General features: G+C 49.2%; 1 protein-coding gene across 1 annotated transcript in view; it reads left to right on the forward strand.

The window, feature by feature from the left end:
- Positions 1-7,957: 7,957 nt before the first annotated feature.
- LOC121464241 (serotransferrin-like) overlaps positions 7,958-12,644 on the forward strand; it is a 48,075-nt gene continuing 43,388 nt past the window's right edge. Inside the window, 3 exon segments of the mRNA XM_041677010.1 lie at positions 7,958-8,112; positions 10,098-10,270; positions 12,384-12,492. Coding sequence (XP_041532944.1) covers positions 8,070-8,112; positions 10,098-10,270; positions 12,384-12,492 — 325 coding nt within the window. The 5' untranslated portion in view covers positions 7,958-8,069.

Raw genomic sequence — 12,644 nt, forward strand, 5'->3', positions numbered from 1 at the left:
GCACAACCAACGAATGCATGGAGACTTTTGTATTTGTATGTGAACTGTAGAAATGTATTGTCAATTGATGCCAAAAATATACAGCCATGCCTTAGGAATTTGATTGGGAGTATTTAGAGTACTAGAATCCATAAATCATTTTAAAGTAATATCTTTTATTTATTATTTGGCAGTATCATACATGTATACTGTTGTTCTTTTTTTAAAAATGCTGCAAGATCCCTGCGGCAGTAGGCAGCAGAAATGCTGTAAGTCCCAAATGGTGGCGGCGGGCCATGTGGTGGCAGGCAGCGGGCCCTGGGAGCAGCCAGTCCCAGGCAGAAATGGCTGCCGGTCCCACAGTGGTGGCCCGAGCAGTGGCGGCGGGCCATGTGGCGGCAGATAGCGGGCCCTGGGAGCAGCCAGTCCCAGGCAGAGACAGCTGCTGGTCCCAGAGCAGTGGTGGCAGGCCATGTGGCAGCAGGCAGTGGGCCCCAGGCAGAGTAGGCTGCTGGTCCCCGAGCAATGGCTGGTTCCAGGCAGGGAGACACATGGAGGGCGGGCAGACGACAGAAACATGGATAGACACGACATGCAGGGTGAGGTTGAATGTTTATTCAGGGGGTTATGGAGGAGGAAGGGGGGGGACAGAGAGAGAGGGAGAGAGAGAGAGAGAGAGAGAGAGAGAGAGAGAGAGAGATAGAGGAATAAGAAGAAGAAGAAGAAGAAGAAGAAGAAGAAGAAGAAGAAGAAGAAGAGAAAAAGAAAGAGACAGAGAAGGGGGGAAGAGAGAAGTGGGGAGAGAGGCAGAAGCAAAGCTGCCTCTCCGAGAGGAAAATGGAAAAGAGAGCGAGCTCAGGCTGGAAGCTGAAGATCAGCCTGCCTCAGCGGATGGGGAGGGGAATGGGTGTGGCTTGTCTCTTAAAGGGACCAAAACCATAACATATACCATGTATCTTGATCATAGCAAACCCCAGCTCCTCGTTCCCACTCCCCCCACACCACACCCAACATAGTCCCCTCTCACGGTCCCCTGCGTGCCTTCTTCTTTATTATTATTACTTTTCCTAATTCACCCAGCCTCACTAGTGTTGCCTGTCATGAAGTTGGCTGGTGTTTTTGGATTGATCTCACGCAGGTTGCACACAGGTACCCACAGTTTCAGTGAACTCATGAGTCCAACAGCCACGTCATGTCCAGAAAACAGTAGTTCATAGCGCTCCTCCCCATCCATTGTCTCTTATCGTCTTTCTGCCTCGCCTTGGCCATGCTTCCTAAGTCTTGGGGGAAGAGGATTGATATAAGTGTCCCATTTAGGGTTGATCACTCAACAGTCCCCCTTTTTCAGCCCTTTAACCAATCACGAGTCTCTGCATTAACTGCACAAAGAGGCTTTTCTGGCCCAAGTTGCGAGCAGCACTAACCTATGGGGATAAACCAGTATTTAGAAGGCAGTGTTTTGTTTTTTAACTTTTTAAATTTCATTGGTTCATTCATTCATCCCTTGTGTGTGCATGCACATTCCAGGTCTTGCCTGTGATGGTCAGGGTACAACCTGTGGGGGTTGGCTCTCTCCTTCTACCGGTTGCATCTTGGGGATCAAACTGAGGTTGTCAGGTTTGGCAGCAAGCACCTTTGGTTGCTGAGCCATCTCACAGGCCTCAAAGGGCAGTCTGACAAATTCATTTAGGGAAATCAATGGTAGTACAGTCCTCGCTGTAGTCTACAATCTTCCGAACTTTTAACCAGGTTTTTATTTTTTTATTTTTTTTTGGGGGGTGTTTCGAGACAGGGTTTCTCTGTGGTTTTGGAGCCTGTCCTGGAACTAGCTCTTGTAGACCAGGCTGGTCTCGAACTCACAGAGATAACCAGGTTTTTAATATGAAGGATGAATCCCCTTCTGGGAGGCCTCGATCCAACCAGGAAGCAGCTTGTTACCGCCATAGCCTTAATGTCGCTATTGCACCAGTAGCATGCCTGGCAGAGCCTGGCAGATCACTATTGGAGTATGCAGGGTTCACTGCTAGACAATACACATCGATAACTTTTTTCTCCCGGTACCCTCCAGCACTATAAAAGCTGGCCAGCAGGAAGGAAGTTTGCAGGTCGGTTCCAGCGTGGGTTCTCTATGTCCTGAACCAATTTTCAGCAGCAGGGTCTTAGCATCTAGCTATGGTGTACAACCAAAAACCATGGCAACAACCCATGTGGTTTTGAGGGCCTTTTTGACCAAATCATTCATAGAGAGGGATCCACATCTGGTACTAAGATCTTTGTTTAATAACATATGTCTTCTGGCAAAAAGCATTGAACACCCAAGCAGGATGTCTGCATTCAAATCCCTTTAAAAAAAAAGTTCTGCGTTTTAATTAGCTTATTTTAATTAGTTTACAAAGTAGTGGGTTTCCACAGTGCTTTGCATTCTCCTTGAGTTTTAGTGACCCAGCACTTCCTCCTAGCTCCCATCCTCATCGACACCTGATCAAGCCTCTAACTCCCAGTGGGCCCCACCCCTCTCATCAGCAAATCAGTGTGGAGAGAGTGGAGACCTTCACAGTGCTCCATGTGCAGGGCATAGTTTCCCACTAACCTCAAGTTTAATTTCCTCAATAATATTTAATCGTTCAGTCAGTGACAATCCAGATGTCTTTGTTCACAAGCATTTGTTTTTCTTTAAGGTAAAATACTTTGCTTTTTAGACTGTGTATATAGAAATGAGTTGGTTTTGTATAATTTGCCATGCATTCTGATTCTTCTTAGCCCGTTTATCCTATGATGCAAAATAAATTTATTAGAGTTTTATATTTATGCAGTTAAGCCATATATCAAGAGAGGAGAGTGTTTTTTTTTTTCCCCAGTCATTTTGCTTCCCATTTCTCTTTCTTGCCTAGAGGTCCAGCCCAGACCTCCAGTTAACATGCTGAGTGCAGATGGTAACAGTGGGTGTTTTAGTATCCTTCTTGCTCTCGAAGAGAAAGGTTTCATTTCACATTCCACCCTGAAGCAGGATATCTGTAGATCTTTATCAAATCGAGGAGCAAGCTTGCTAAGAACTGTCATTATGTATGGATGTTGAACTGTACCAAATGATGTTCTGATACTGATAGATGTGGTCATTCATTTTATCCACTACTATATTGATTTACTCAGTTATATTAAGTGATACTTCAAAAGATAATTTACATTCCTGGATAAATCAAACTGAGTAATTATTCATTATCCCTAGTGTATTTTAGTGGATCCTATTTGTGATTTTTTTTTAGATGTTCCCATGTGACCCAGAATGGCCTGGTACTAATTATGAAGTCAAAGTTAACTTTAAACTTCTTTTTTTGCTGCCTCTGCCTTGTGAGGAGTGGGTTTCCTTGTGTGTGTCCAAGCCCACGTTTTGCAATGCTATCAAATCCAGGGCCTCAAGCATACTAGGTAAGCACCTGACTGACTAACCAAGCCTCTTCCCAGGCCTGTTTCATCGGATTTTTGCATTTTTGCTCATAGTAGATATTTTGTGTTTGCCATGATGTCTTTATTGATTTTTTTCCTTTCAAAGTCTATATTCCATTCTCAAAACATTATCGGGACTTTCCTAGACTTGGTTCCCAGAAGGAGTGTGTTTTTTTTTTTTCTTAAGTGTTGGACTGAATTCCAAGTCCACCGGGCCATGGATTGCTACTGTTTACGAGCATGTTATTTTTGTGGTCTCTGATGTGAAGAGAATAAAGACCTTCCATTGTTCTAGGATTGCTGAGAGGGAAGATAGACAGAGGGAGGAAGAGATGGAGGTGCCACATACCACATCCCAATGCCAGCTTCCCATTAGGTGCCTGCCCCAGTTCCTTCCTTTCTGGCAAACTTTCCCTGACCCAGCAGGCTGGCAACGACTAGCCTTGTGGTTTTCACTGCGCAGGCTTCCAGGTTACTCCCTCCCCAAGACGACCCAGTCCCGAGATTTCAGAGAAGGAAGGCTCTGGCTTGGTCAGAGGACACTGTTGCGGGGGCGGGGAGGGGGGGGATGAACCGGAGCTGGAGGGGGGCATGGGGAGGAATGCTTGAGGCAGACAGAAGCTCTTTGTTTGCTCAGTTTCTATGAAAATTGGGTAACCTTTGTAAACAGCAAATATTGGTCCAGAAGTCCACTGCCTTCCTGCCCACCCCCATCTGGGCAACACCCCAAACTCCCCTGCACGTACACACAGCTCCAGCTGTTTCTCCCTGATAACCCGCTCTGTGGTTGAGATGTAAGGGTTTTACTCTGTTTGTGGTACACAATTTGGGTCACAAGCAGGTTGGGCTGAAACTAGCAGTCCCCTTTAACCCGTCTCTCAAGCTCTCTCCCTCTCCTCTCTTCTTTTTCTCGCCCTTTTTAAATAGGAAGATCAAATATTAAGAAAGCAGCTGTGTTATAGAGAAGGCTAGCTAGCATTAGGAGCTCTGAGATCTGCTCCCAAGGTCTGTGAACAAGGAGCCTCTTTTTTAACAGACTGCGACTGGGAGCATCATGGATGCTGACTTCATCTGTACGGTTGTTGATCAACACTACAGACCCACTTGCCCCAGAGCAGGGCCTGGAACATGCAAGGGGCTAACACATTGCTTTCCATTCAACTATTCCTAACCCGGCCAGCCCCATCTGAGAGCCCGTAGTCCGGCACGCATTCCTTTCCAAGGCTGACCTGGACAGAGGTAGGGTGAAGTGAGGGAAATGCCTGTGGGGAAAAGGCAGGGCTGGAGTCCACCCATGTCTGTCACCTCCTCAGTGTGACCATAGGTGAGCCTTCTTGGCCTCCATATGTTCTGCTTTGCTGAAAGGAGCTGTGTCCCTGGTTGATGAGTTAATATACAGTCTATCTGATTTTGTATCTTGGCATTATGGCTGACCTTCGGCAAGGCCCTTCCTCTCTGGTGTCCTTGTCCCATCTAGATGGAGATTCTCAAGCACCAATACCAGGGGCTGCAGTAAGAGGTCACCAAACCCCACCTCCAAAAGTCTCAGCCATTGTTAAGGTGTTCAAGGGAACAATGCGTGCCCTAAGGGTCTCTGATAGAATTAAATACACCAATGAGTACACAGAGACGGGTGGCTGGGGCCACCAAGAACACAGAGCACTGTGATGCCAACTTCTCGTCCCCACACACTGTACAGACATACATATACCTGGGCACCCAATCTAACCATGGTCGTGTTCACATGAACACCCCCAAAACATCCTTTGTCCCGCCTACCCTCTGAAGAATGACAGACACAGGGCTTCTCCTTAGCAAGAACCAATGGCCTGGACCTCTCTGCCAGGTATGTGTTGATGACATGGTAGCTGTAGGTACCAATGTCACATAGAAACCTTCTCCATGTCCTGTGCACCTCTCTGGGCTTGGGCTCAGAGGACCCCTCTGAAGCAGGGCTTCACGTTGGCTGGTCTGGCTAGGACCCAGGGAGACCAGAGACTTGGCTAAGGCAAGGCTGCAAGCCTGTGGCGGGAGGAGTAGCTTGAGGTGGGCTCATTCTGTGAGTGTAGGAAAGGACGAGGGAGGGATAGTCATTTTCTGTGTCTTCCATGCCCTGCCCTGAGGAGCCCTGAGTTTGTGTCATACATTCAACACCTCATGGTTCCCCTTCCTGCTTCCTGGCATCAGCTGCAAGTGTACCTGTTGCTCTGCTGGGTATCTCCTGTCTCCCCCACCCCCATCTTCATGCCCCTACCTCCAGGTGTTAAAGGAATCCAGACCACATCCTAATGCCTGCTGTGGATGGTAGTGGGAATATGATCTTCCTGCAAAGGGAGCCATGAGAGGGTCAGGGGATGGAACCCAGAGCAGCAGGGGCTTCCCTTCCTCATTAGTGATGCACTAATGATTGCATTAGTGTTGTATGTTTGCCTCATGTCCCTGCTAAAACCCTTGTTAAATCAATGGTCTCTAAAGCAGCTTGTGTGTAACTCCTTTCTACAGGAGACCATCCACTGGCTTAGGGATAGCTATTGCAGAAGATGAACAAATCAGCAGTGGGGCTCAGGGGGTTGGCCCAGTCTCCTCGCCTGGGTCCATAGGCTGGACCTGTGTCTGGAGCCTCTGAGGTGTCCTGAGGGAAGATGGGGATTTTCTCGACAAAGACTGGGCAAGGGAGAGGAGTGCACCCTATCCCTGTCTTTTGCTTTTGACATCTTCGTTTCCATGTTTAGGGCTTTTGTGTGTACAGTTCCATGAGTGTTAAGTTAGAACATTTGACCTTTGGGCTCGTAAGTCTGCTCAGCAGACCACACAGACTTCAACCTGGCCACTTGAATTTAATCTCCAGAACTTCCGCGGTGGACAGACAGAACTGACTCCTGAAGTTGTCCTCTGACCTATGCACTGTGACATATGACAGAAGTGTGTCTGTGCTTGGACACACATATATATGTGCACAATAAATAAAGGAAGAAATTATGACTTTCTCTCTAACCCTCATAAGACATCCAGGTACCTTTAAACCATTCCCCGTCAGAGAATGGAATCACACTGGGGAAAGCCGCCTGCCTGTGTTCCTAAGAACCATTGCACACAACCAAAGCAGCCAGATTAGCTTGTTGTCTGGGCCTGGCATGAGCTCTCCATCAGCTAAAATATGAAGCAGACTCACATTACTTGCCCATTCCTTGTGGAGAGGCCAGGCTACTGGTTCTTGCACAGGAGAAGGATAACAACAGAATCCTATGTCCAACATTCTTCTGAGGGGTCGGCAGGACAAGGCTAGCCATGGGGAGGGACATGTTGCATGGCCCAGGCCTGTGTATGTCTACAGGGGTGTGCGGAGGTGACAGGTTGGCATCACAGCGTCTGTAACTGTGTCTTCACTTAAGTGTTTAGTCCTGCACCAGAGACCCTCTGGACATTCATGGTTCCCGTGAACATCTTGACAACGGCTGAGACTTGCTGAGAGCATCACTGGGCTCCTCCCACAGGCTGACACTGGTGCTTTAATATGTCCACCTTTCCTTGGCAAGGAAACAGAGTGGACAACATCTTGAGTAAACTGATTTTGAAAACCCTAAATTCTCTTAATGATTCTGAAATCTGGACTGACATTGTGCCTATAGCTCCTTGACCTTTTCCTGGGTGCATCTTGTGTGCTGAAATAGTACACGAGGTAATTAATATACCCACAGGGACATTTTCAAATGCCCATTTTATTTTTACCTCATCGTTTCACAATTTTCCAACCCATGTGCAGGGTTGAAATGCACAATTATAGTTATTGCGAAAATAGTACAGATGGAAGGTACAAGCACAATATTTTTGTGATAAAACCATGCAATCAAAGCAGTTTGATGATTACTTAATCGAGGGGACTCGGTATGGGCAGGAAGCATCCTCCCGGGTGTTCTTTGCACTCACACCGGCCCTTTGTTCTGAGTCTCAGTTTGACCACTTCCTAAAGTGGGAGAGAGTTTCATGCCCCTGTTCCTAGCCTGGGCTGTCCCACCAGAAGCTCAGGGACAAGACACTTTCAGCCCCAGAGCAGGCTCTGCCTGGCAGGGATGGAGAGAGAGAGGCTCTTGATGTGTTCCCAGGATCACCTGTGAGAGCAGGGGCTGCTGCCTCTCTAACCAGAGCCCAGCTTTCCTCTCTTTATGTTCCTTCTCGGGTTCTAGACTGGGGTCCAGGGCAGTTCCCCCCCCCCTCCAGCCTCAGTCTCCCTTCGTGAGGATGATGCTGCTGCTGGCAAGCAGCTCTGGTACCCGGGGTACTGGAGCATGTCACTCCCGCCCAAGCGGCTATAGCCATGCCGTTCCTGGCACCGAGGGCGCAGTGATAACAAAGAGTGGATTTTGCTTTAGGCCTCTTTCCAAACAGCTTTTTTTGTGTGTGTGTGTTGGATTCCATGCGCAGTTCTGTCTCACAGCCCCACAGCTCAGGAAATGAGGTGATCATCAGGGCAAGAAAGGAAGGGGAGGGGGATGCGGGCTATTGGGCAATTGGGCTGCGCAAACACAGGAGGTCAAAGATTGCACCCAGCCAGCCCGCTCCGGACATAAAGGGGAGCAGGTCACAGAGAAGCGGTGCAGAAGCGGGTTGGTCTGTGTTCCCCGCTCCTCGCCACACACACCGGGAGGATGAGGTCCGCCGTGGGCGCCCTGCTGGCCTGTGCTGCCTTGGGTGAGTGTGGGCTGGGAAGGACTGTAGATTACTGCCTGCACGCGAAAGGCTGAGCCTGCCTTTTGCTTCTCCCTGCCACATCTCCATCCTTCGATAATGTAGGAATAACCTTGACTCAGTCGTCTGGGGCCCGGATTCCTTTTCTTATGCACCTTGTGCGGTCTCCCCTATGTCCAGTAATCTGCAGATATGGTCTATGACAAGGTAGAAAACTTTTAACCAGTTTACCTAGGTATTACCCTGAGCTGTCGAGTGTAGTCCAAACAGCTTGGTGGACAGTCAGGACTTCTGGGATCTAACTGTGCTATCCGTTCACTGTCTGATGTCCCTTGGATGCCTTTGGCGCTGGTGGCTCAGACTATGGTGTGGGATTCGAAGCCAGAAATCTTGAGTTCAAATCTTGCCTGTACTTCTCCTGTGCCAGGTGTAGTTACAGCACCTGCCTCGGAGGGTCAGGTGAGGGTGAAGTCACAAGATCCTGCTGATTCCTCTCGAGATGGGGTCTCGTTGGACCGTTGGAACCTTCTAATCTGAGCTATTTGCCTTCCTTGAACATTGTCAACATGGGAGAGGCTCCCAAGCTTGTTAACTCAGGGCACCTAATGTGCACAGTGGCACATGATGAGGGACAAAATTTACAATTTAGATTAAGTAGTTTGAAGCGCTAGGGAGGTGGTTTAGGGAAAGTCTGCTATTTGGTTTCCCCCTGGCCGGCGTGGAATAAAGGGAAGGACTTGGGGCAGCCAGTCTCCCTGTTGTCCTTCCCTATCCATCCTCACCTCGCACACCTGACCCCATCCTTTGTGCACTGTGGACCTGGTTGAGTCAGTAAGTCAGCCCTGCTGAGTTGTTCCATAGGGAACAGATGTGATGAAAGCCAGGCCTGACTGCCAAATCTCATGGATGGTATCTCTCCATCACACGGATTTTAACAGTGACACAGTTGGGAAGGTGGTTCAGTTGGGGAGATGCTTGCCACGTAAGCATGAGGACCTCAATTCAGAACCTTAGCACCCATGGGAAAAGCCGGGAACCTTAGCTCACTGGGGAAACAGAGACGGGAAGATCCCAGGGACTTAGGGCTAGCCAATCTAGTGGAATTAGCAAGGCTCAGATTCGGTGAGAGATCCTGTCTCAAAAACATCAGGCAGCGAGTAATAGCAGAAGACACCCCATATTGCCCTTTGGCCTCCATGTGTGCCTATCTACATGTGTGCGCACACACCACACACACACACACCACACACACACACTCGCACACACATACACCATTTATAGACGCACGTGCACACAAATAATGATGCACAGGATTGTCTTTAGCTATTTCTCCAAATGGAGACCAAAGTGGGGTAAAGCATTGAGGGAAGGTTTGGTAGAAGCAGAAGCCGTTGAGTAGAAGGGAGTTCCTAGCTGTTTCTAGGCAGAAGGTAGTTGAAAAGTATCACGGGGGAATTCACAATCTAACTGCAGCCCAGAGAGAGGCAAAGCGCAGAAGATGGTTATCTTCCTCTGTGGTCTGGCTAGCAGACCTGGACCGCTAACAAACACGGTGAGCTTGGACAATCACGCCTCACTTCCGGAGTGCAGCTCTCTCGTTTCTGAAAGCTGGCATTCCTTCCCCCGGATCCTCGGAGTTGGAGCACAGAGCCTTGGGTCAAGGTGACTGAGAATGGTGCTCACATTCTGGGGCCATGATGGTGAGGCAAGGGTTTGGGAGAATTGTGGGCTGTCATCCTCAGCTCTCCCAGAATCCCTCCAAGCAGCCCAGGGGTAGGTGGGAAGAGGAGAGGCCACTGGGATGAGCCACCTTCTCTGTCCCCGGCATCAGAAAGCAGCAGAGCCCTGTGCTCTGTCATGACCGCCAACAGGAGTGGGATGAAGGTGCAGCAGAGGGGAGGTGGCCAGCAAGACACTTCAGAAAGTGGCGCTTTCTCTCCCCTGGAACAGGAAGTGGGTCCCTTAGGCCTCTGCCTTCTCTCCTGCAGGACTGTGTCTGGCTGTCCCCGACAAAACTGTAAGATGGTGCGCAATATCAGAGCATGAGAACACCAAGTGCATCAGTTTCCGTGACCACATGAAAAACGTCCTTCCGGCCGATGGTCCCCAGCTTGCCTGTGTGAAGAAAACCTCCTACACTGACTGCATTAAGGCCATTGCAGTAAGTCCCGCTGCCTCACACGGGAGAAAGGCTGCAGGGGTTGTTTGCTTTAGTCATTGGAGAACATGGAGGGCAGGTAGGAGGCTGATGTGGGAGGCAGGCAACCCCTTGCTGCCCTTCAAATCACATCAAAAATGGACATAGAAGTCGTGGTTACTGTCCATAGGAAGGGGGCAGTGCACCCTGAGAGGTAACTGCTTAGAGGCACTTAAGTCCTATGAACTTGGGGTGGGGGGAACAGGCGTCGAAAGTTATTGTCTAACTCTGCTGGGAAGTTCTCTTTCTCTCTCTTCCTCCCTCCCCCTTTCTCTTCCCTCCCTCTGTCTCTGTCTCTGTCCATCTCTTTCTCTCTAGTGTGTGTGTGTTTCTAGGGATTGAGCCCAGGGTTTGGGGAATGCTAGGCACACACTCTGACACTGCATTACATCCCCCCACTATATAGGTTCTAGACGCGTCTTTGGAAACATGAGTGGGTGTAGGGGGCAAGAATTAAGAGTGGTGACGGCAGGTGACCGTGGATCCCTTTGCTTTCCTCTCTTCCCTCCTTCAGCTCTTGTACATCCGGGCTTGTCAGTCCCTCTTCTAGCCAGGGAGCTGCAGGGTTGGTTACCTTTCCCCTCGAGGTGTCCACAGCCTAGTAAGGAGACGAGAGAGGATTGTGAGTGAGCGAACTATTAATGTGGACAAAAGGAGAGAAAAGTGTCCCAGCAGGGACGCACGGAGAAAACGTGTCGGCCGCTGTCGTCAGCATCAGTGTCATTGAGAAGGAAGCGATGAGGCTAAAGTTCAACTGATGACCCAGGGTAGGGCTTCCTGCTAAGAGCCATGGTGCACACCAGGAATGAACAGCACACTCAAAGGCAGCGCCAAGCTAGTGTGAGCTGTATGCAGGAAACCAGAGAAACCCAGCCTGCTCTTTGGGGGAACAAGATTTGTAATTGTGAGTACTGCCAGCAGGGGGAGTACTGGGCTCCATTCCAGTGTCCGGTAGATTGAACACTTTATTAAGGGAGGGGAGTGCAGGAACTCAAGAGTTAGGGGAATGAGTGGATGAAGATTGCTCACAGTGAACGCCGTGAACCTGGTGAGGCTAGCAGTGTTGGCTGACTGGCAGTTAGATATTTAGGGTTTCATTCCACATAGAGGTGGGGAGACAGATGTTATGTTTTTCCTGATAGGTATCTATCGAAGGAGGTGTGTGTGTGTGTGTGTGTGTGTGTGTGTGTGTGTGTAACACTTCTGAGCTGCAACAAATACACAGTTACACCCAGAAGTCTTATTTTTGCCATAGAAAGGGAGAGGAAAGCCTGTCATTTATTGTACTCCCAAAGAGAGAGGACATTTTTCCTGAAGGTGTCATGCGGAAGGAGCTCCCGCAGCACAAGTAGACAATTATATCAGAAATGAGGGTGTGAGGGAGACCCTGAACCTTGAATCCTCCTGCCTGTGTCTACCAAACTCTGGGATAACAGGTGTGTGTGACCACGGCATGCTAGCCCCTACTGTTTTGCGGGCCTAGGACTGTAGGGGAACACAATGAGTCCCGAGTCAGTGGAGAGCCAAGTGCCTTCAAGGATTTCATCTTTCTCGGAGCAATAGCACCCACAGAGGAGCTGACAGGAACGCTCAGAACACAAGGGTCTCTGATGAAAAACCTTTCTGGGTGGCTGAGCATGGAAAGAGATATAAAGACCACCTAGAGGTCCCTGAGTGCTCTATACAACCGTGTCAGAACCTATAGTACAGTGGCTAGGCCCGCCTCTGGAGGGGGAGGGACCCTTTCCCCAACCAAGCCTGCCAGGCCAAGCCTCTACAATTGCTGAAAGTAAATCCACATTAGGGTATTTTTGGATAAGCACTGGACAGACACATCATTGGGAAAAGAGAAAAAAACTCCGTTCTTTTCTCTATGCAGAGCAAATGTGAACGGTAGCGAAGGGGTCTTTTGACAGAAATGGAATCAACGCATGCTAGCAGGGTTGGATGTGTTCTTGTTAGAGTTGGGGTTTTCTGGCCCTAGATGCATGGGCCATCACTGTCCCTCCCCATCTGCTATGGCTTAGGGAGGCCTTCTTTGGAAGCAAGGGCTTTATTGAGGATTGTTCTCTCTTAGGGAAGTGAAGCAGATGCCATAACCTTGGATGCCGGTTGGGTGTATGAGGCAGGCCTGTCGCCCAACAACCTGAAGCCTGTGGTAGCGGAGGTCTATGGGACACCTGAAAGTAAGTTCTCCCAAAGGACCCAGGAGCGGTGTTGCGGCTTTGTCCCCTAGGAGACATTAACTCTCATTTCGTAGGCAGGTATTAGATATTAGACACTAGCAAGCATTCTCTTCGGGGAGTCAGTGAGGAATGAGAAGATCTTCTAGTCCTCC

This window comes from Microtus oregoni, unplaced genomic scaffold (assembly GCF_018167655.1).
Source record: "Microtus oregoni isolate MIOR12 unplaced genomic scaffold, Mior012 000028F_ref0000031, whole genome shotgun sequence".
In the NCBI taxonomy this organism is placed as follows: Eukaryota; Metazoa; Chordata; class Mammalia; order Rodentia; family Cricetidae; genus Microtus; species Microtus oregoni.